The sequence below is a fragment of the Oryza glaberrima genome, chromosome 5 (genome assembly GCF_000147395.1).
Source record: "Oryza glaberrima chromosome 5, OglaRS2, whole genome shotgun sequence".
NCBI lineage: Eukaryota > Viridiplantae > Streptophyta > Magnoliopsida > Poales > Poaceae > Oryza > Oryza glaberrima.
This window is the reverse complement of record NC_068330.1, coordinates 8600082-8625866: the sequence shown is the minus strand read 5'-3', so window position 1 is coordinate 8625866 and position 25785 is coordinate 8600082. Positions and strand designations below refer to the sequence as shown.

At 40.2% G+C, this 25785-nt stretch overlaps 1 protein-coding gene across 1 annotated transcript; it reads right to left on the bottom strand.

Moving 5' to 3' along the window:
- Window positions 1-4442: 4442 nt before the first annotated feature.
- On the bottom strand, window positions 4443-18158 carry LOC127772757 (probable LRR receptor-like serine/threonine-protein kinase At1g56130). Its single transcript, XM_052298719.1, has 24 exons — window positions 18012-18158; window positions 15962-16148; window positions 15520-15591; window positions 10121-10192; window positions 9969-10040; window positions 9010-9081; window positions 8827-8898; window positions 8679-8750; window positions 8317-8388; window positions 8158-8229; window positions 8006-8080; window positions 7830-7901; window positions 7672-7737; window positions 7511-7576; window positions 7395-7439; window positions 7241-7305; window positions 6782-7152; window positions 6496-6697; window positions 6265-6423; window positions 6063-6181; window positions 5724-5934; window positions 5323-5554; window positions 5090-5240; window positions 4443-5002 (listed from the first exon to the last, which is right to left on the bottom strand). Exons 1-24 carry the CDS (start codon window positions 18133-18135, stop codon window positions 4670-4672), a joined length of 3054 nt encoding a protein of 1017 aa, XP_052154679.1. The 5' UTR covers window positions 18136-18158; the 3' UTR covers window positions 4443-4669.
- Window positions 18159-25785: the final 7627 nt, after the last annotated feature.

The window sequence follows — 25785 nt, the reverse complement described above, 5'->3', positions numbered from 1 at the left end:
GTGAGAGCTACCATCCTCCCTCGCCTGGGTAACAATGATGACATTAGGGGAGTGGCTTGGCACGTTATCGATGCCATCATTCAGGGCCGTCAGTTCGATGTTGTTACTCTCATGATGCAAGAGATTGCCATCTCTAAGGGGACCTTCACTCAGGGTATCTATTATGCCCCTTACATCATGAGATTAATTCAAGACAAGCTTGGGGCTGCTGGGCCAAATTTAAAGAAGCACAAGCAGTACAAGCCCCGCCTACAGCTTGGAGCTCCCCGTGCTCCTAGGACGGCGCCCTCCTCTCATCCTAGAGCTAGCTCAAGCTCTGCACCTCCGCCTCCTCATGGGTATGATCCAAATGCCTTCTTTCATCCTCAGTATGCCTATTTTGGGATGCAACCCAACGAGTACTTCAACCCGGTACTTGGGGATATTAATACCCTAAGTGAAAGCATTCAACGCTTGTCTACCGGGCATGACGCTTTGCATGAGGATGTTCGTGGCTTGCGCACGGACGTTGGAGACTTGAATGCTTCCGTGGGGAGATTGCACACTCGAGTGGGTACATTGGACTCTCGAGTCCAAATGTTGGAGAGCTCCCAAGCATTCGTGTATCATCGTCATCGTGATGCTTCTCATCCTTCCACTTCGGCGCGTCCTCCTTCTCCTCCACAAGAGGGAAGACCTTTTTGGTGCTTGATGCCAAAAGGGGGAGAAAAGTGTGTTTTTTGTTGGGTTGGGACTAGTAGTAGTGAGGATAGTGCCCTCATATTTAATAGGTTGAGGATTGAGCTATATCTTGTGTGTTATTTGTCGTTTTGTTAAACTCTTTATGTCATTTGGACCCTTCGTGGTCTTGTAATAGCTATGCATTTATTTGTGAGCCCTTTATGTGGTCTTGATGTGAACTTGTGCTAAGATGGATGGTTGGTGCTACATTGATATACTTGTGACCATCTTATGCATTCGGTTGATTCATATGTGAAGTTCACATATAATTTGCATATGTGTTGTGCTATGTTGAAATGTGATATTGTAATGTGCATTGGCTCCATATTTGCTATTTGTGATTTTTATGCATATGTTTTAGGGGGAGCCTTTGCTTGTCAATGCAATATATGTCCATGTGCTCTATGTTTGATTATATATCTATTTGTGGTGTTTGTCATCAATTACCAAAAAGGGGGAGATTGAAGCATCTAGGCCCCCGGTGTTAATTTTGGTAATTAATGACAAGCGCTAATTGTGGACTAACCGTTGTCTTTGAAATAATATTTTAAGTTAGGTCCACGTCATGTGTGCACATGGATGACGATTGATGGATTAAAATTAACGGCGCAAGGCAAAGAGAAAGAAGACGGTAAAACTAGTGCTTTAATTTAGAATTGATCGGGGTGTAGGGCGATCAAATTTGCTAGTTTATTTCTAGTTTCGCCGTACTATTAAGAGGGGTAATGACCTAGCAAAGAGATGATTTTAATTGCCACATTAGGTCATTGCATTATCACTTGTGCTTACTTTTTCATCACACACACACACATTCACTGGGTTCGGCCTGAGCAGGGCAGGTCTGACCGGCCACAAGTTGGCGGTCTGACCGGCCCATAATGTCGGTCTGACCGGCGGCACATGCCCGGTCAGACCGGCCCCCTGGAGGCCGAAATGGTGCTCCTCGGGACGGCCGATACAGAGCCGACGGAGCCGTAGTCGGTCAGACCGAGCCGATGGCGGTCTGACCGAGCCGACTCCGGTCTGACCGCCCAATCAACTCCGGTCTGACCGGCCGGGCCGATGGGGCCCTCTGACAGCGCTACAACTGCTAGTTTTCTAGCCGTTGCAGAGTAGCACGGTATGACCGGCCACATACCTCCGGTCAGACCGGCAGAGCACAAAGTTGGGGGATTTCGCCCCCAACGGCTAGTTTTGGTGGGTGGGAGTATAAATACTCTCCCACCAGCAGCAAGGGGACTCTCTTGGCACCCAATTAAATTGCATACACCCCTTGCACCTCTCTCACACTCACTTGAGCTTTGTGTTCATCCATCTAGTGTTATAGGGTTGATTAGCCAAGAGTCAAGTGCATTTGCTTCCATTGTAGAGCTAGTGTGGCACTTGATCATCTCCACGCCGGGTCATTGCTTGTTACTCTTGGAGGATGTCGCCTCCTAGACGGCTTGTGGAGAAGTTGCCCGGTGACCTCTCCGAAAAGATTGTGGAGGAGGCCCGGTGCCGGTTTGTGAGTGGTTTGGAGTTCACCACCTTCGGAGTGAAGAAAGAATTACCCTAGTGATCGAGGCTTGGGTAGTCCTCTCCGTGGGCCGGCTCCCGCCTTGCCCACCCCTTGACGAAGGGGGCGTGCGGAGGCTTCGTGGTTGAGTGGTGGAGTTGGGCTCGCCTCAACGGGGAGTAGGAAACCGGCGAGTTTCCGAACCTCGATGAAAAATCTCTTGTCTCCTTGTCTCATTTGATTGTCGCGTTTACCTTTGTGCTATTTACTTTTCTAGAGACAAACTTGAGATCATATCACCCTAGGATTGCTAAACATTGACATAGGAGTGTGATTTACTTTCCTAGAGATATAATTGAGCCTCTATCACCCTAGGTTTGCAAAACATAACTTAGTTGCTTAGTTAGAGTTGACCCTCACCAAGCCTAGCAACTTAGGTTAGTTTTGATTAGGTGTCATTTAGTTTTAAATCGCCTATTCACCCCCCTTTAGTCGACATCTCGATCTTACATACGTGTATCGGATGATTCTTGTGAAGTATTAGGCGATACTTGTGAGGTACCAGACGATTCTTGTGAGGGATTAGCTCATACCCATCCCAGCGCAACGGCGTCGATCTTGCTCCACCGATTCCCCATCACGGCCATGCAGCTCCAGGACCAGTAGCTGCTCCTGCTCCGTCATGCTCCAGAACCAGTAGTTCAGCCACAATAGTCTATAGCTCTTCCTGGGCCTCTTAAGCCCTGCACTAACTTGATCTAATAAGCGATTGATGGATCAATATATCCATCGGAGAAGAAAGAGAAATAGAAAGAGAGAAATCAAAAGCATACCGACACAGCAAGTGAGTGCGTTCTAGCGGCCCTCCCTTTGGGTGGCAATGTCGTTAATGAGGAGCAGGTCCTCGACCGTCCACGGCCCACGCTAGAGGTCAGTGGTGGCGACCACATCCTCCATATTGAGCAGGTCCTCCACCATCCACGCCCCACGCTGAAGGTCGTTGCCGGCAGCCACGTCCTCCTCGCTGAGCAGGTCGTCCTCCATGGCCCGCATTACAGGTCATCAGTGGTGGGCCGCCTCCTTGCCATTGCTCAGCTCTCGCTCCTCCTCGCGACATCCTTGGATAGGCCGGGGATCCTTACTTTCAATAAATTTTAATTTCCATATTTTAAAATCAAAATTTTCAGGGTGTTACAGCAATATCCTAGTTGCCACTTTCATGAAGGCGTCACATCGGAGGTTCCCTATTAGTGGGGCGTCCTTGTGGCGGTGTTCCTACCAGTTGGGTTCGATTGCAATGGTGGTGGCATGGACTAGACGAATGATTGATTATAGCTTAGTTACTCTCTGATGTTATGTCATGCTTTGGTTTGAGGTTAGCACTGGTAGTGCCTGGAGCGAAATTTGATTGACAAGGATCAGCCGCTGATTTCAAAGGTTTTTTCTTTTCTTATTTGAGGAAGATAAGGACTACATTTAACTTGTAAACCGTTGGTAGAAACAATGACTATACATACTCTTGCCAACCATAGATGAAAATATTTGTCTTTAAAGTGGTATACTATGTAGTTTTCTTATTTTTAATCGAGCTGTAATTTTGTAATTTGCACTCATTTGTCCTGCAACCTCCGTAATAACTGGTTGTAGTTTTTCCTTAAGCAAAAGCCGGAATGAATTTCATTATAAAAAAAAAACTACTTCAAGGGTCACTGATCTTGCCGATGCAAAAAAAAAATGTTCCTATGATCAATCGATGAGTAAATAAGTAAATAAAAACAACATAAAAACAATCTGAATTAGAAATACGAAAAAACACACACGATAAGTTAGATTCCAAAGATGGGAAAACAACTATCTAACTGTTCACAGCTTCATACATTAAATTAGCAATAATAATGATTTAAAAACCCCAAGACACCCTGAAGTAATACATAGCTATTGGAAGAGGTGGGATGATATCCAAGACGTCCCTGCTACCTAGGAACATCCTCCATCAGAACATGGTCTCACTTTGGCCATGGTCACAGATGAAGTTGCAAGACCAAACAACCATTAAGGTCACGTGGCATCTTGTTTGTTAAATTGCTGACACCTCGATCTAAATATTAATACAAAGTCGAATCCGTTGGAAAGTGGACAACACACCTACCGCACTGTAACCATACCATGTCAGTGTTTATAAACAATTGGACAAAATTTTACCTCTGCATTGCACTGACCATTACAGATAAAAGGTTATCTATTAACTTTTTTTTTGAGTAGTGAATACACCACAGTTATTCACCATTTACAAATTATTAGGAGCAAACTTTTGTTACCAGGAAAGATTCAGGATAAGTAATTCCATTGTTTGCAATAACTCACATCGACACAAAATTATGTAAAAAGAAGGAGTTACAATATCGTCATTTCAAACCAATATAGATGGCCCATAGATTTTCTACATTAAATTCACCTCACCTGGAGAGAAACTTCAGTGATCTCTTTTTGCCTACTCAACTCAGGGTTGCTAGACCATGCGTAGCTGCTAGTGGTGTTGCTGCTGTACCCACCACCCCTAAGCTGCCACTCAGTGATGTAGCTTGGCTTGGTGACCACCTTAGCCACATCGACATCTCCAGTCAACATTGTCACGACCTTCGACATTGGCGGTCGCTGGTGTGGTGAGCCCTGAGTGCAGACAAGTGCAACATATATGACTCTAAAAGCTTCATCCTTGTCAAATTCCTTGAGACTTGGGTCAACAATTCCAAGTGCTTGATCCATTTCATACAGGCCCCATGCCTTTTGATAAACATAGTTTGAGTAAGCAAAAGGCAATTTACAATGAATTGAAGTTTTCTAGTATGGGTAGAACATAGACCAGCATACCCATTCAAGGAGACAGATCTTGCTTTCCTCGAGGGAGTTGTCGGTGTTTGGTCTCCCAGCGACAGTCTCCAACATGACCACTCCGAATGCAAAAATATCAGCCTTTTCTGACAAATGGCCTCTCATTGCATACTCAGGAGCTAGATAGCCCCTTAAAAATGATAAGACAAGTTAATAGTAGCATTCATATTGATGTTATAATCATAAGAAGATAAGTGGTAAAACATTCTTACAATGTGCCTGCAATTCTAGTGCTCACATGAGTTTGATTCTCATCGTAGAGTTTGGCAAGTCCAAAGTCCGAGATCTTTGGGATGAGATTAGTGTCAAGTAGAACATTACTAGCTTTGATGTCCCTATGCACAATGCGTACACTTGACTCCTCATGAAGATAAGTTAGCCCTCTTGCTATTCCTAAAATGATCTCGAAGCGCATTACCCAGTCTAGGTTTAAGTTACTGTCACCTTTACAAGCAGAAATAGCTCAGTTATCATCAGGAATGCCAATTATAACAAAGATGCAGAAAAGAAAAATCCTTAATTATTAGTCACGAAGCAATGAGTTTTATTTGTGTAGAAAGAAAATACAATTCTATAAGTGCCGAGGGCGGCAATTTTACAGAAGTGAACTCACCAAAGATTGCTCGATCTAGGCTTCCATTTTCAAGGTACTCATAAACCAACAAGGGTGTTTTACTATCAATGCAGCATCCATGCAATATCACAAGATTTCGATGTTGCACAGCGGAAATTGTCGCAACCTCTGTCACAAACTGGCTTGTTCCCTGATGAGATGATTGTGAAAGTTGCTTCACAGCTATAACTCTTTCATCAGGTAGCTTACCCTGCCAAGGTTTTTACATGTGTATTTTGAGCATAGACAAATGTTGCTAAAACACAGCACTTCAATGCCAAATCAGATAAATTTATAACCAGCTGCAGTTGTACATAATTAATTATGGAAATAAAGAACCTTATACACTGGCCCGAATCCACCTTCGCCTAGAATATTTTGAGAACTGAAATTGTCTGTGGCTAGCTTTAGCTCAGCATAACTAAAAACGTCAGGTCGTCCAACCAGGTTGTATAGTTCTGCATGTTATTTTTAGCACAGATGAGAAGAGTAAACCAGATAATTTTGATGTTTGAATTATATATGTCCTGATATATAATACCTTCTTTCTGTTGTGCCAATGCTCTCCGCTTCTTTACTAGTGTAAACACTCCAAATAATGCTGCTAATACTAAAACTATTGCACCAATCAATATTCCGGAAATTGCACCTGCTTTACTTTTCCTTTTTGGTATGCCGTTTCGAACAGTAGGAGTAAAATCTGCAAAGGAAAAATATTATTTATCGGCAGCGAATATAACACTTCCTGCTGTTGTTTTAGTGTGGTGCTTACTTGGAGTGACGCTCAATGCTGAGATCATTGGCCCATAGTAATTATCTTTAGTAGGTATGTCAACAGTGCCCTTGCCAGCCCAGAATAGATGGATCTCAAGGAAGTTTTTAGACACAGTTACCATGAAACTCCTATTAACTACGCTAAAAGATTTTCCACCTGCTGTTTTCCTTATATCGAAATCCTTTTGTTTTAGAGCACCCTATGTAAATATCAGTAATACTTTTAGATAAATATTGGTAAGATTCAGTAGAAAAACATTATATAAAATGCACAAAATTTCTACCTGGATATATATGTCAAAAACTCTTCTCCCTAAGCTTAGCCAAGTCTGTGAGTCTGGAAAAGCTAATTCTGCGAATTGGAGCAAAACAGTGTAATTTCCATTCTCAAGTCCAAGTCCATAGTACCTCAGAGATGATGATGACATCCTTGCAGTTTCAAACAACTCTGAATCAACTACATTTTGAAAAGGTTGGGAGCTATATATAATATTCTTTGCATCTATGGCGTTCCCTACACTACTGACACCCCATCTTGTTTGACCGGTAACATAATATGTTGCAGCTCCAAGATTTGTAGGATCTGCTTCATAAATAGTGTCATCTGAGCCTCTTATAGATGCATTACTGCCACAGTCAACTGCGAAGGAATAATCTGCAATTAAGATTAAAAAAATTGTAACAATCATTCAAATTCGTAAGTTCATGTTATTGTTTAGTTTTATGAAGAATGAGAAATATACATTCTGGAGATCCACGGAAACAAGGGGTGTCTTGTTGGAGGCAGTTTATTCCCCAAGGTAGTGTACTGTGCACAATTTGAATTGAAAATTTAAAGTTACCAGCAAGATTTTCATATAGTTCACTCGCCAAATTAGAACTAAATGTCACAAGTACCTTTCACTGGTGGTATCGAGTAAGAAGTTGTTTGCCACCAAATTCCTTTCAAAAAACAGAATATTAGTATTTATATTTTTTTCTCAGTGACACAAATATCACACTTTTACACTTACAACTGTAAATTGTTTTGGCTAGCCCAAGAAGGAATGCTCCCAGTGAGTTGGTTGTATGAAAAATCTCTGTCAACATTCCAGAATTATGTTATACAAAATTAGTGCGTACTATTATGAATGTAGTTTGTGCTATACTGCCATGTCAATTGTATTTGACATACATCACTTTTAACGAAGAGCTTATACCATCCGGCAACTTTCCTGTAAGGCTATTGTTCCCAAGAAACCTGAATTGGGCACAGTTCAAGATTATAAAACATACTCATCTGCTTAATACAGGCTCGTATGAACAAATTGATGTAAAGCAAGAATTTCTTACAAAGAATTGAGATTTCCCAAATTCAAGATGGATTGAGGAACTTCTCCAGTGATATTGTTAAAACTCAAGTCCCTGTGCCACATGACTATCATATTACTTGAACATATGGTACACAACATGAGGAAATGAGTAATAACGTCATCAGTTGGCACCATGGCCTGTAATTGAAAACTTACAGCAATTTTAACTGTTTAAACATGGAAAAATCTACTGCTCCGAGATCACTAGATATCTTGCAGTTCCTCAATATTCTGTAACGAGGAAATACAACCTTGGTAACTTGCAACTAGACAATACTGTAAGCTTTATAGCTAAAAGCATCACATACAGTGTGCTCAGGGATGCCATATTACTGATAAATGCCAACGGAGAGACCCCATTTATAATATCTCCAATCCATCTGCTCATTTGAGTTTTTCATAAAATAGTTATCAGCCTTGACATTGTCAACCTTCAAGAGTTCATGCCACAAAAAGAGTATACTTACAATCTTGTTAATTTGGTCAGATTAGACAGACTTTCTGGGACTGGTCCTTCAAAGGAGTTTCCGTGGAAAGCACTACAAGCTCATTATTTTAGAAAAAAAGTTAGGGACATTCAACCTTTATAAAGTAAGAAAAAAAATCTCTGTGTGAGCATTCTTAATAAGATCTCTAGGTATGAACATGCCATGTGGACCGCTTACTGTGATGCAGATATCTGCATTTATATTGAGTGAGGACTGAAATGTGAAAAAATGCTTTTGTTTAAGTCTGAATGGAGATAATGTGATATACAGACAGTAATTTATCTTGCACAGATTCATCTATCTCTGAACAGTAAGAACGAATGATATCTTAACAAGCTTACATGTCTTCCAAATTAGTCATTGTGCCCAAATAAGCAGGTATTTTCCCTTTGAATACATTATCTGATGCACTCCTGCAAGCAGACCAAAATATCATTTAGCATGAAAACATGACGAATATAATAATTGAGGCTATGTTTTTGACTATACAAGATCTTCAGGTTCTGAAGTTTTGAGAACGATGAAGGGAACGGACCACTGAATCCAGAACTATCAAAGTACCTGTTATTGAAAGTTTGAAATATTATCATGTTTGACAATAGATATGACCATTCCAAATTTAGTTCTTTTACAAGTAGAAATACGAAGTTAGAAATCAATGGGGTATCTTACAATTGCTGAAGTTTGGTCAAGTTACCCAGTTCTTCTGGAAGACTTCCTGTAAAATTGTCTGAGCTAATGCCCCTAAATGAAAAATGAAATATTTCAGGACTGACAAAAAATTTTTGTCATCAACTAATAGCAAAAGGGGCATAGTTTTCCTGATGTGCCATTGGACCCACAATATTCATCATTACAATATGTTCAAGTATTTGCTGTTCAATCTTACTTGATCATATGAAGCACCACATGAACAGGAGTTACACTGACATGCCTATTACATCCTATTTAGTAGTAGTTTTGATCTTTTTTATCACTCCCTCCGTCCCATTATAAGTGCAACCATAAGTTTCTGTATCAAACGTTTGACCGTTCGTCTTATTTGAAAAATTTATGATTGTTTTTAAAAAAATAAGTCATGCATAAACTACTATTCATATTTTATCATCTAATAACAATTAGAATACTATTCATAAAAATATTTCAAATAAAACGGACGGTCAAATGTTGAGCACTAAAACCCACAACTGCACTTATTATGGGACGGGGGAAGTAGAACTTATGCGATTGCTATTTCATGTATTATTATATTAGTTCGTGCAGTCCAAATATATACTCCACTCATTTCATATTATCTGTCATTCTACTTTTGTTGTAAGTCAAACATTATATTTCTAACCATCCATTTTTACATATTTATATAGTTTAACATTTAGATTCAACATGAGAAATAATTTCATAATTTATAGTTCGTACTCCCTCTGTAAAAAAAAATACAACTTCTAGCTAACAATCTAGACATAAGCTATGCTCAGATTCGTAGTCATAAGTTCAACTCTCTCTCTATATATATGTGCGCGCGTGCACGCGTGAAAACTGCTAGGAATTGACAGTTAAAGCTGAAAAGATGAGTGGTTTGTAGCAGAGGGAGCAGTGGAAGATTAATCCACATGTGAGAAAAGATTTCTTACAATGAAAGAAGATTGGTGAGGTTTCCTAGTTCCTTTGGAAGTAGTCCAGATAGTGGATTGAAAGATAATGACCTTGAGATGATTAGCAATAATTAAAAAAAAACAACGACCAATAGATGGAACATGATCTAGAACAAACATGTAACTCATACAAGTATTGCATTGAAGTAAATTTTCCGATGAACGACGGAATGGGACCAGTCAAGTAATTACGGAATAAGTTCCTGAAAAGATCACAAAAATAAACTAGAACAATTAGCCAACACAAAAATAATGATGAAAACCTGACAAGCATTTGTTGGTGTTCACAGAGAGAACCATGGGATTGAATTTATATTTTGTGCAAACCCTTGATCTATAAATTATTAGTACAAGACTCTTTAGTAGTGCCACACCCTGATTTTGTTTCAGGAATTTATAAATTATTTAATAAAATACTTCTAGAATTTATATTAAAGTGTACATTAATTAAGCAAATGAATTAAAGTGGGAAATAAAGTTTCCTAAATAAAACATTGCTGGATTTAATTTTTATTATATTCTCCATGATTAGTTTACACTCTCTAGAATTTTCTCGGATTTTTCAGAGCTCAATTACTAATTTTAACAATACAAACATCAATTCAATGGTTATTTAAATATAAAATAAATTAGAAACCCCTCCAAAGTTCTGGGTCGAATTGAGCCCATATCTCTCTCTCCGCGCTCAGCGCAACTAGCGCTAGGCCGCTAGCCTAAGTCACCAGCCCACCGCCTCCCTCCTCTCCCTCCTGCCAACATGTGGGACCAGATCCCACATGTTAGTGTTGTCCCCAGCATCCAGCCAGAATCACACTGTCTGCGTTCCCCTCCAAATCCAGCCGCCTCTCTAGATCTTTTCCAAAATTAGTTGAGGCCGTTTGTTCCCTATCTCCTCTTTCCTTTCCCCATGAAATCCCCAAAAATATCTAAGTAAATCGTGTGGAATCGAGCTCGAACTCGGACACTCTCTATCCGGTAGAACCCTAGTTTTTCCCAACGCTGCCATAGCCGTCTTAGGCCCGGATACATTATCTCGTGGCTACAAATAGGATCCCCCTCCCTCTCCTCTTTCCGCTGCCACCCTCGCCTGCACAAATCGGAGCCTGTAGCCCTAGCTTCGCCGCTAGCCCATAGCATCAGCACCGCTGCCACCTTCCAATCGGATCACGTCGTTGCTCTACTCGTCGCCGCTCTACTTGTCGCCTTCGCCCACTGTCACCTTCGCCGGGTGTGCAAGGAGGAGGTGCATTTCATCTGCCGGTCCTCCATCACCCTATACTGCCAGAACACCGCTATTGACGATGACCCGAGCTACACCGTCATTTCCACCTCGTCGCCTTCACCGTCCGTCGTCGCAACGCCTCTCGATGAGTTCGGCTCGTCACACTCAACCTCTCCGTACCCTCCGTTCATGCTGCCGTGCCTGATTCGCCGGCGATCTTCGGGTTCCGAGCAGGTCGTCGCCGGTGAGGTGACATCATCACCACGCCATCGCTATTGTGTTATCACCAAAATTTGGTAAGGTTCCTTAGTGGATTTGGTTGAAGGACAAATTTGATCAACCAATGGAAGTCTATCCAGAAGATACCGAATTCAAAAAGGATCGTGAAGACCATGGCATGGCATATTAATTCTATCTGTTGATTTAGTAACTTTCCTTTAATCTTTAGGAAGTTTTATCTAATGTCTGATTAAGACTTGTATGTTTTCCTTTTATGTTTAGCAAACCTATGTCTTGTCTGATTAGGACTTGCATCAACCTGAGGAGATAAATATGTACCACAGGGTCTTTGTAAACTTTCTCCACATATTAATACAATTACTTTCGGCGCATTGCAACCTTTTGTTCTAGCAAGTTCTTACTTTGAGTTGGGCTGCATTGGTTTTGATCTCCAATGAGGAAGTAATTTCTATCAACTTTTCATGTATCGCCGTGGCAAGAACTTTCTCAATTAAGTCAGGTATTCTTTTTGGGTTGACGCAAGCATTACATATCCGATATATTGATTCTATCTTTAACTGCATTGCCGTCTAGAGTTGCATCGACTTAGTTAGAACTTTCTTGGTTAGGTCCGATATTCTGATTTAGTTGATATTTCTCTAATTATACTATTGTTTTAGATAGATTTGTTATATCCATCACGTTTGTGTAGATTTATCGGATAAATAGGTTTTTTAGGGGCAATTGCTTATTTGACCATGTTTAAAAGCATAACTACCAATTTGACCCTACAGTTTTCAGTTTGCTTATTTGACCCTATTCATCAAAATCGAATGAACCGTCTGACCCTGTTCCGTTAAGGCGGGTTAACAGTGTTAAATAAGAGGCAAATAGTCCCTTTTGCCCTTGCTTATTTGGCCCTCTTGTATCCAAACATTCATACAAATGGATCTTTTAACAAATCAGAATCAATTTGACAAATTTAATACACAGTAGCTGGAGGTTGATGCTGGGTGCCGTCGCCGACCACCCTTTGCACGCCGCTGCTCCCCGCGACAGCGCCGCTGCGGACAAACCGATGGCTCCACAAGCGAATTAAACGGCCCATCGAATGAACTCGCGAGGGAATTCTTATATTCTTGCATGCCCCCTTCACTTGTAGAGAAACGTCTAGGCGCAGCAAATTAATCAAGTGCTCTGATAATCAATATCTCATCAAGGTTATCCAAGTAGTAGCCAGATCAATATCTCGATAATAATCCGGAACGCGTTCGCCATGGTCGTCGGCGCACCCACCGCGGCGTTCTTCTTGAGAGACCTGAGTAGGTCGTCAACGAAACGCTCCATCCTCCTCCACTTCTGCCGCGGTTGGCCGCTGATGCGACACGGGAATTCCGAGATACCTACACGCATCGCGTGATGCCGCGGCCGCTCCGTCGCGCAATGGCGTTTGCACCGACCTCCCTATCCGTGCGGCAGCCGCCGCTTCCCCATGCGCTGCCGACGCTGCTGCTCCCTACCTCCACGCATCGGCGGTGCTGCTACCCACTCCCTCGACGCACCGCCGCCACCGCAGATCCATTTCTCCATGCACCGCTTGTAAGAGATGAGAGAGACAAGGTTGGGATGGATAGGGTTGAAGTGCCTTGATGGTATTTTGGTCAGTTTAAATAGTAAATAGATTTTTTTTCTTTTTCTAGAAGAAACCCTAATGATGTAGTGGAAAGAGGGTCAGACGGAGTGTTCAATTTAAAAAAGTCAAATAAGGAAACTAAGAAAAACAGAGTCAGATTAGTAGTTAGGCTTCAAAACAGGGTCAAATAAGCAATTATCCCTTTTTTTATTATCTTCAATCTTATACTGTCTCGTTTAGGTTTGATTTATTAGATTGTTGCTAATATGTAATTATATTCTACTAAGCCGATAAGTTTTTATGCAACATTTTATTAGAGTTCTAGCCAATTAGTTATCTTGTTACTACTTCTAAGTGTTGTATCGTCTTATACTCAAAGTTGTATAATCAATAGTTAAATATCTCTTTATCAACTTCAATATCATACCGTCTCGATTAATTAGGTCTGATCTATCAAGATTGTCTTTGATTAGGAATGGTTTATTGACGATTGATGAAAACCTTATATACATCGGCTAGCCTTGCTACATCACATCAGCCTATTGGCTGATCGGCTCTTTGATCTTGTACAATCCATCTATCTATCTTGTTAATTGTACGATCAAACTAACCGCCATGCCCTACACCCGATTGATACGACGAGCTATGTGGATCTCTCAGGCCTTCGTGTGCGACAAATTTCACGTCAACATGTTGCCACGTGGTTCCATCTAAACCCTAGATTGAATCGGTTTGAGCCGTCAGATCTTGGTTAACTCTTGGTCAAGATCAATCTCGGTTGTCCATCTCAGTGAACATGTGGTCAATCTCTGTGGACCTACTCTACGGTGGACTGATTGCTGATGACATCATAATTTATCTTTTTCTTCTTTAAAATAATTATAAATTATGTAATAAATCTATTTAATCCTTTTAAATAGGCTTTAGTTGAATTAAATCTTGTAAAATTCATTACTAATTCATATGAAGTCGAAATAAGGCAGTTCATAATTCATCTAAAATAAAGCTCTAAATGTTTGTTTACTTTTTATGTATTGTTTATTTGGTTTTTATTAGTCTTTTTTCTCGTTTTGCGTGTTAGCTTGTAGTTTCCATCCTTTTTATATATTGTTTAATTGATTATTGCAAGGCATGTCACACATGTCCCAAACAATCCCTTTGAGCATGATGATAAAATATTTAAATTCTTCTTTTATTTTAAATGTGCATTTAATTTCGAATGTCATTGGGTGGTGGGAACCTTTCCTTTGAATAGCTAGTTTGTATTGATAATCCTGTTCCTTGATATCTTGGGATATAATTTGACTAGCTTGAGCCACATATATTGGTTCGACTAGATATTAGTGTAATTGCTTAGCCATTCTAAGAAACATTAGTATCATTTTACATGCAATAACTAATGATTCACTCATGATTAATGATGGTTAATTAATGGTATGTTGTGATGTTTGGTCATGGTTGATTAATAATATGCCAACTAAAACTTGACTAATGGTAGGTTTTGAGCACATGGATGTGATGATAATGCTCATCACAATTAAGGACCGGTTTTGTATAGCATGATTCATCGTGGAGCACCACACTAAGAAGTGGTAGAGATAGGCCCATGTGGGTCACTGCGGAGTCTATTCCAGGCTATGGAAAGACGATGATCCGGGAACGGTGAACTACTTTGAGTTGAGCTATGCGAAGAGTCACAATTTTGCACGTGGTGACATATTAAGCGTGGGCACACGATAACATGGTGACATGTTGTGGAATTGTCTTGTGGGTATATTGGTACACATCTGACTAGAGTAAAACTTTTCAAATAGCCATGCATGCGGTTATTGGCAAGCCTAGCAATGTTTTTTTGGTGATTAGTCACACACTACTCATTAATCATAAATAAATTGGTCATAACAATTTGTTTGCATTTTGTATGGACTTTAGATCTGTGTAGTCGGGTTTGGTTGTTTAGAGATGGTTGGGCCTATGTAGCATAGGTATGCTATTCAGGGTTGATTTTAAATTGATTAATTACTCTCAACTATTTACTGAATGTTGCTTTTGCAAATGAACCCTACTATACCTTCCTTTGTATCCCCATGCACCTGCATTTTTCTATGTGGCTTACGGAGTATTCTATTTACTCACCTTGCAATAATCATCAAATCTCAGTTGAAGAAAGTTTTCGAAGGAGAAGACATGTGGCTTATACCTCAATTGAACTGTTTGTGGGAGTGGAGCTGAAGCTAATGTTAGATTGTTTGTTACCTGTTGTTTTCTTTTCATTTATAAGTAATATCTAACGTAATTATAATATTGGATCTGTATATTCAATTGTCAATTTTAGTATCTCAGCTAATTAGTAGATGAGTGTATTATATGCACAACTTAGTTCGGAAATTACTAGTGAATTTTCGGATGTAACAGGTAGCATGATAAATTAAGAAGAGAAGTCTTCGATACCGTACAGGTCCACTAGATGGGTGAGATTCTGTAGCTCCGCAGGTATTTGACCAACTACATCCAAATAAGTTACCCTCCTACAGAACAAACAAGTAATAATTCTGATAAGAGAACTATGTTCAGGATACATATATACAGCCGGAGGACCAAATGAATACCTCCGTTTGGGTCCAGCAGATATGTACAATTTTTCTTTAGGGAAGATCTGTACCAAATTTAGGATAGACTTTTCTGATTCCTCTATATGCAGCCTTGGAGATACTAATTAATATCAATAATCTGGTGTGTGTCTATATATATATATATACACATATATATGTATGTATGTGTGTGTGTATATATATATACATATATATATATATATCTTAATTTGCATACTTGCATATACGTGTATATGGGCTAGCACACACGATGAAACCACGATAAAGATAAAGAGAGTGTGCGTACAGTCTGGTAATGTGGCAGAGGGTGTTGTTGTTGAATGTGCAATCGCACTTGATGAACGGGTTGATGTCGCGGTAGTTATCCCAATCGGTTTTATCAGCTGCGAAACCGCTGCAGAGCTCACCGCTGATGTTCCACTCCGGTGATGCCTTCTTGCCCCATCTCCCTAGTATCGTGTTCAGAGCAGCCGCTGCATGGTTAATTTATTAACTCACCATTAGTAATCATGCGGATGAAAGCTACGCGATAGTGAAATCAGACTTCATGAAACTCACGGGTTGCTGCGTAAGTTTTATACAGTAATAATAGAAATAACATATAATCAGTAGGCATAACTTTATATAATTTCCATCTTTATCGACTGCAGAAAAAAAACTATATACAATTAGGATGTTATTTATAATAATTTAAACTAGATTGGCCATTTAAAATCACAACAATAGTGATGTGGCTAAGTACATCATCTTAAATATAAAACAAAGATGATACGGCTTAATAAGAAAAGAAAACGTCAGAGATAATTTGAACAATATACCTATCTCAACTATCATAGGGATAAAGAAACAATTTAGATGATGTGGCTTAATAAGAAAAGATATAAATAGCATTAATAACTACTGTAGGAATGAACTTTATATAAATATATAGGATTTCTCTAACTCTTTGGTTTCAACGCCGCAAGAGCGGACACACTATCAAAGTTATTATCAACCACAAATTAGTACTCCTGCGATCAAAGTACATGGAGGGAAACCAAACAAGAGAGACATGCATGCGTGGAAGCCTGCCAATGGTTTGAAATCCAATCGACAACCAGCCCAAACCAAAGCAGTAAGCTACACAAGTCCAAACCACTCTAATTCATTTGTCTTCTCTTAGAATCCAAACCAATCCAACCCATTTCATATTTCAACCCAAATCAACCCAACCCATTTCATCTATATGGATTCAGTTCACTTTTCCAGTCCATTTCACCCCATTCCAAATCGACACCAACAACATGTCGGCGACGAGGTGGGCGAGGAGCATCGGCGGCGAGCCGAGGAAGTCGCAGCGCGGCTCCGAGCAGGAGCAGGGCGCGTGCGGGCAGGCGCGCTGGTGGCCGGCGACGTCGTAATAGGCGACGTAGCTCCAGCAGCCGAACAGGTCGTTGGGGCACAGGATCTTGGCGGCGCCGCCGCACGCGTGGCACTGCTTGCCGGGACGTCGCCATGGCAGCTGCTGCACGCCAAGTGCCCCGCCGCGGACTGCACGCCAAGAAATTGCCACTAGCCGAGCCCTCACGAATCGAATGAAAGAACAACAACAAGAAGAAGAATGTCAGATGGATTGGATGAACAGCTAGGAAGGAGGCAGATAGGGCAACGGAGCACGGCCAAGTCGATCCGCTTTTCTTCTTCTTCTCCGGCTCCGGCTGCAGCTCCCTCGCCGCTCGCCGCTTCCACCGCCTTTTCTCGCTTCACTTGGCCGTTGGGCGACACCACCCACGCCGCCTTCTTGGCGCCGCTCTGCTCGTCGTGCTGCCTGTACGCCGCACTGTTCGCGCTCAACTTGGCCACGTGGTTCGGCGACGGCGTGGACGGCGAGCTCGTCGGCGCCATGCGCGCCGTGCAGCAGGAGTTCCCTCCGCTTCCTCCCCCGCGCCCGCGTCTTCTCCACCTTCCAGAAGGCGGCGGGCGGCGGCGGCGGAAGCTCTCCGACGGCGAACCTAGTGCGGCGGCCGGACATCCAAACGCGGCTGCGCGGCGAGGTCGAGGCGGCCGAGGGCGGTGGTGATGGAGTGCCTCTGTGTCTGAGACGACATCATCTGCTATTTGGGGATGAATCCAATTGAAATCCATGGACTCCATCCATTTTAGACCCAAAAATTATGACTAAAAACCAATCCAATCCAACCCAACCATGCCTCATCCAAGCTGCTCTAATCCATTAGTTATCTCAACCCGTTTACACCCATACCAAGTGAATCTAAATTGAAAACCAATCCATTAGACCATATTCCAATCCAACCCATTGGCAGGCTACATATACGTACGCGTGCATTCTTAATTACCTTCGACTGGATCAGTTTTTGGTGCTTGTTGATCCTGAGCAGCTGCAACCCGCCATGAGCACAAAATTAGCACCAGCCACGCCAGATGGTGGCGAATGACACCTCTGATGCTGCAAGAACGCATATCTCTCCCTCTCTCTCTCTCTATCTAAACAACACTGTGTGCATGCCAAAGAGATGTATATCTGTAGGTATATATGTACCTGCCACTAAACATTAAAAAATTTGGTCAAATGTGTACTCAGCTTCAACAACGACCCTCGTGCTTTGGTTAATCTTATCCGTCATGGTTGATAACGATATGGATTACTCTATCCGTCCCAAAAAACTTAACTTATAGAGTTTAAATTTGTCCAAAAAAACCAACTTCTACCACTTTACCTACCTCCTCTAGCATATAAAACGAGAAGTTTTATCTCTTAAATATCATTTACCTATTTATCACCATTACTACCTTTACTACTATTGATGAGGGTTATTTTTGTCATTTTTACTCCTCATTAAATTTGTTTTGGGATGCTAGGAATCTCACTAAATTTGTTTTGGGATGCTAGGAATCCTCTTTTAGCAAGCAAGTGTTTTGGTCAAATTAAAGATGACATTAACAAGAGCATGAGGATGACCAACTAGTATATGCCCGGTGAGTTCTTAATTAAAGATTAGTTATTTTTCATATATATCTAAATTCAAGAAAACAGCTTGAAAAATTCTTTTTAGTTTTTGCACTTTGCGTCCTTTTATTCAGTTTTACTTCGTTAAAGTTTTGTCCCATATGAGTACTTGTTTAATGCTATCTTAGGTTACGTTCAGCGACAATACACAGAGAGAAAAATTACCTTCTCTTTCAAAACCATACGCTTACCGAAATACTAGACAATATTTTTTTTACAAAAGAAATTACAAAAAGTTGTATTTTTAATTTTTAAGTTTAAAATAATTAATATTAATTATCTTATTTTGTGAGTATGTTTTAATTTTTTTTTCTTTCGTCAACTCTCAATCATAATGTTAAAAAAAACTCTCAACTAGTATGTTTTAAAGTTTTATGGTGTTAGTCGTGTCAAAAACATTGACTTGTCGACCCGCCGTTGTTTTGACTGCCTGCCGCGGGAAGGGAAAAACTTGCCGTGGAAATCTGATGCTGCCACGGCATCCTTTGCGTCAGGACGGCGTTCCCCGTTCTTCAATTTTTTGTCGATCAGCTCTGTTGAATCGTATGATTCATATGCTAGCTGTGTCTATAGGATTTGGTGCTTGCAGAATGTATTCTTTTCACCAAAGTGCATATACACACACCTAGTTGCATACATGCAATCTAGATAGCTATATAAAATTTTTAAAATTTTCACAAAACGAGTCCTCCTGGTAGATATGTGAGCGTTTGCACGATTGTGTTGTGTGTGCGTTAGACTTGTACTGACAAAAAAAAAAGAAATATTAAATTGATAAGATAGATCATGAAGATGTAAATTACTAAACAAATAGATCTAAACTTAGTCTATACTCACTACTGCAGAAAAACCCATAGAGGTGCACCCTTTTTTATTTTTATAGGTGCTAAAAAAACATGAAAAATATTTGGTATTTTTATTACTTCCCTATAACGTCACACTTCGCTTCCCACATATCACATGATTTTTGCAACCCATATTCATAGACATGCTTCTAAAGATTCTTACCATGCTATTGTTTTGTGATTATTGTTATCCAAATTTATAATGCTCAACTGAAAATTTTAGCGACTACAAAATTATAGACGTCATCTATACCTACAACGTTCATATATGTTTTGTCTCCATCCGAGATCATTTAGAAATTTTAAATATTCACTTATGTAAATAGATCTGAAATATTATAACACATTTTCGGACATCAGAAAAACATTAAATAAAAAATTTATCAACTACAAAGTTATATGTCTCGTCAACTACAAATTTGATATAAAGTTTATCTTCATCCAACTTTATATAAAGATGTTAGATAGAAAATATTGTGTCATTATTGGTGCCGATTTTAGTTGTAAACCAACATCTATGAGCTCATAAGTACTAGTTTTTATTAAGAACCAACACATATATGATGCCTATAAGTAACGGTTCATGATAAAAACCGGTACATATGCTTATGGAGGTGCCATTTTATTATAAGAATCATCGACACCTATGTGTTGTTTGTAGGTATGTACCAGTTTGTTATAGCCTCATAGAAACCGACACCTATGATTTGATAGATTATTGGTGCTGACTTTTGTTACAAACCAATACCAGTAAGTGATTATAAGTACCGGTTCTTAATTTTATACTGGAAAAAGGTGGAGAAAGCTTCATAGGCGCCAGTTTTAGGCAAACCGGCATATGTAAGTCCAGTCTTTATGTGCTGTTTTATAATAGTGGCTGGATAAATATAAATAGCAAACTGTATTGATGTGCACTTATTCATAGTTGTAGCATTTTATTATTTTAGAATGTTCAGGCATATGGCTGTGTTCGTTGGGTAGGTTGGGAACTCATTCCCTCCACACAGAAAACGGAGCGGTCCACTAGCGTGTGATTAATTAAGTATTAGCTATTTTTTTTAAAAAAATGGATCAATATGATTTTTTAAACAACATTCATATAGAAGCTTTTTTTAAAAAAAACACACCGTTTAGCAGTTTGAAAAATGTGCACGTGGAACACGAGAAAGAGGGGTTAGGAACCCTGAGCAAAGAACACAGTCTATAGAATACATGAGAAAGTCCAGAGCAAGTAACCAGCTAAACTATTAAAAACAATTAACTTTACTCCCTAATGGCATTTGTATGTTTTTTTTCTCCTTAGGCACTAAAATTTAGGACTACCATATATGTATTACAACTTATATCTTAATATTCTCAATATTTTTTTAGATTTTTTTATAGTTATTTACATAGGTTAGAAGCATTTAAGACTGAATCAAATATCAAGATCTCAAAGTTAAGCAAACACTTCTGAAAATATTGAAAATATTTTCGAACTTTGATAATGGTGTATCTATGGCTATAAAAAGTGCAACTTAAAATATAGAGCTTATATAAAGAAGAAAAAAAAGGTGAAATGTCACCCGAGTACCATTTTCAATATGCTTTATGGAGTCAAATGAGTAAAGAAAAAGTTTAGGGGTTGATCTAATGAAATAGTTTGAGAGATTAAAAATTTAGTCTTGAATGTTTCTATATATAATTAATCTAAACTTATAATTATACCACAATCAGTATTACTATTTTGCAAACTTTACGCAACTTATTTGTTAGGTGCACGCCTGGGTGCAGCACCTATGCTGTGATGTCACGCCCAGAAATTCACAAGTAATTTCCAAACTAATTTGTGTATTAAAACCCTCGTCCAGGAATCAGCCGAGGTACACAAACTGACAATTTAATATACAGATTCATCAAAATAACTAAAACGATAAATACTTACATAAGAGGCACTTAGTCCTCACCATGAAGAAAACTGCAGCGGAAAGTAAAATCTAGCGAAGCTTCAGCTCCACTCCCACAGGCAGCTCAACTGGGATCTAAGCCAAAGGTCTTCTCCTTCTGGATCCTTTTCTTCAACTGAGGTTTGATGATTATTGCAAGAATGAGCATATGACATACTCAACAAGCTACACAACAAATATGCAAGTGCACAAGGATACCAAAGGATGGCATAATATAGGGTTCATTTGCGAAAGCAGCATTTAGCAAAGAGTTGAGAATTTGTAAAACAGTAGAGTAATTAATCATCAATATTAATCAACACTGAACAGCACACCCATACTGCTCAGGCCCAACCAAACCTGAACAACCAACCCCGGTCGTACAGATCAAACCTCCAAACCAGGAATTATCCATTCCAAACCAGGAGTCAAATTAATTATCACATTATTATCATTAATGAGTAGTGTGGGACTAACCACGAAAAACATTGTTAGACCCGCCCATAACCGTGGGCACGGCTATTCGAATAGTTTTACTCTGGCCAGAGATGTACCACTGTACCCACAAGACACGATTCCACACATGCTGCCATGCCCCGAAGTACCACCACGGCACTGCTAAGGGGGAAATCGTGACAGTACCCTTCACACAATACAACTCACCACAGTGCACCATTCCTGGATCATAATCACCCCCTCAAACCCCTCAATAACCAGAGGCATGGACTCCCCAGCGACCCCCCACGGACTTCTCGCCGCTTCACAGTCTGGCACACCATAATGAATCATGCTATACAAAAGATAAAGCCGTTGCCCACGCTGGCTTGTGGTTGGCATGATTAATGTCTCACAACAGTAACTCGCGAACCGGTCCTTAATTGTCATGAGCACGACCTTCAAAACCATGTGCTCACAACCCACCATTAATCATATTTTAATTATCAATTAATTATCATAACACGTTTGACCATCGTGAGCTACCATTAACTATAACCATAAATAATAATGTAGTATATATAATTCATCCCATTAATGAGCTAATGTTTCTAAGCATGGCTAAGCAATTATATATATAGCATTTAGCTGAACCAAACCAATATATAAGGTTCAAGCTAATCAATTTATTACCCATAGGAAATTAAAGTCATCTTCGGCCATAATCAAATGGGAAGGCTCGCCACCCAATGACATTCTAAAATAATGCATAAGTTGAAATAAAATAATAGCTTTAAATGGGTTCAACATGCTCAAAGGATTGTTTGGGATCTGTGTGACTTGCCTTGCAAACAAGCGTCTTCAATTCGTCTTCAGGAATTTCTCCAACGAACGAACGATCCTCCGAAACAACGGAAAACTAAACCTAGAACGCAAAACAAGGAAAGACACTAATAAAAACCAAATAAACAGTACAATTAAAGTTCATAAATAGGTAGAGCTTGAACTTAGATGAATTATGAGACTTGAACGACCTCATTCCGAGTTCGTATGAATTAGATATGAATTTTACAAGATTTAATTCCAATTAAACCTATTAAAGAAAAGACTATTCCAAATTGATTAAACAATTTACAAATGACTTATAGCTGAGACAAAAGATTAAAACATCCTCCGGAAATAGATTAGATCATATTTGGTAGATGACATATATTAAAAAGGAATAATATGCCATTGAAAAGAAAGAACGGATTTATATCGATTTTGGACGGCTGAGATTAATCTCGACCGAGTCGACCAAGATCAGATGGCTTGGATTGACACACGGCAGCGGCGCAACAGCGTTTGCGGTGGCACACATACAGCAGCAGCGCGACGGCGACGTACAGTGGCTAAACAGTGACACGGTGGCAACAAGGCAGCTAGCGCAGCGGCGACGCTAGGGCAGCAGCTAGTGACACAGCAACGGCTACGCTAGGGTTAGAGCAACAGCGGCGGTGACACCACCGAGGGATTGAAACCTAACCCAAGGGGACACGGATAGAAGTCTCACCGAACCAAAGCGACCGGAGAGGGAGGGTCGACGATGACGATCTGGTGACACACACGGAAACGATGACGACGCTAGGGCCAAACAACAGATTAGATTAGATTAGATTAGATTAAATCCCTAGGGATAAACTACACCGGTAAATGACATGGGAGAGAGGAGAGCTCACCGGAGAAGACGACGGTGACGACCAAGACGACGACAGCGACGACCAAGATGACGACGGCGACGGGTGACGGCTAGCGGCAGCGGCAAGCTAGGGCAGCGGCGGCTAGGGTATTGGAGAAGGCGGCTAAACAGGAGGAGGAGGAGGCTAGGGGTGGCTGAAAAAAAACAGGAAAAAGATGGGGAGGGGTTGGTTTAAATAGGGGAAGATTGAATAGGATTAGGTGGGGCCAAAGGAGGCACGGCAGAGGGGGAAAGGGAGGGACTCGGAGGGGAGAGGGCAGGGGAGGCGTGCGCCGCTGGGAGAGGGGAGAGGCACACGGCTGGGAGGAGGCCGAGAGGGGGAGGGGAAAAAGATACAGGAGGAGGGGTTGCCTAGAAAGGAAAGGAGGGGGAAACAGATGCGGTGCCGTTTTGGGAAAAGAAGAGGAAACGGAACCAGAAAGAGAATAGGACTCGGCTCGTCATACAAAATGAAACCGCGGTGGCAAAAGAGGTCAGCGGATACAACGAACCGCAGATAGGGAGAGTGAACCGGGAATGATTCACAACCAAAGGAGGAAAAAAAAGAATTATTAATTACTTTTCCAATTAAATTAATCACTGAATGATCTTTCATTTATTAAAAATACTTCCTATCCTCAAATAATTCTGGGAAAAATCCAGAAAATACTTGGACATTAAAAATATTTAATACAATTTTATCTATATCAACTTAATGTTCAAAATTTTCATAGATTTTATTCACACACTTACTTTAATTATTAAGTAATTTCTAAAAATTCCTTTTTCACAACGATTTATAATTTAGCGATTTTCAGGGTGTGACATGTGATATCTCGCAGCACCTATCATAAACAGTTGAGCAAATCGGTCGATCTGCATTATCCTTTAGTTTGTGCCACAGCCAACAGGGAAAGCGGTGGTAAACCATTTGCATGACAAGTGGAACTGTGGACCAGTCTATTTTTTTCTTACCCAAAATTTTTACTTCAAAAATAAAAAGTTTGACCCAAGCCCGTACACTTGTGAAAAATGGACATGTGAAGTGACAGATCGCTTCGCTTATCCTAAGACTACTGGAGAAACCCTCTTCTCTCCCGGTTTGCAAACCGGGAGAGAATCCGAGACTAAATATGTGTGTGTATGTATGTACGTACATACGTACGTACGTATGCATGCATGTATGTGTGTGTTTAAATACATATTATATGGATGTATCTACACAGCTAGTGGTAGCTGGTTTGTCTAAACCAGCTACCACTCTATCTATAATAGGGACCATCCACCTATACTTCAAATACAATTTTCTCTTAAACTACTCATCCGATCTTTGATCCGATTACACCGTTGTGTTCACAACAATTAAATCTTTACAACTAGATCTCACATGATTATATTTTGATGAAAAATCACAAATTACTTTTATGATATGTCTAAATTACTTTTAGATTTCATTAAGTTACTTCTTAGATATAAAAAAGTAATTTACATATATTATAGAAGTAACTTAGAACAAAACGAAGGTAACTTTAGCATGTCATTTGAAGTAAATCCGTTTTAGAGATAAAAACATGACTCTATCTAGAAATTAAATTAATCAGCACAAATTATGGAATTAACTAAAAAAATAATAAAAGTAATCACCTCAGAGCATTATGAATGTATAGGAAGTATTTTAATAAAATCTAAAAGTAAATTATATATATATATATATATAGTGAATTTATTCTACACCCCCCTCCCATGGGTCAAACCCACCTCCCCCACCCTCCCTTGGGCCCAAAACCCCCCTCCCACCTCGGTCAAAGCGTCCTCCCGCCGGTCAAACCCGCCCACCACTCCTTCCCCCACCCACCACTTTGCTGCTCTCGTCTTGCAGGAATTGTGCAGTAACAGGACGGTCATCGTGCATTAACAAGACAATATTATCGCAGTAACAACGTCAAAAAGTAGTCATGATGGATCTAGTTTCGTTAAGCGTTTTTTTATGAACTTCATGGTGCAAACGGATTGGAAATACAAGATATGATGTGAGAGATATTGCTCTCTAATGATTGAGATTTATCTCTTTTTTAGTCCTCGTCTCACAGGAACAGCGTAGTAACACGATGTTCAATATGTAGTAACATGTCTGCTTTTCATAGTAACAACGTTAAAAAATAGTTATGATGGTTCTAGTTT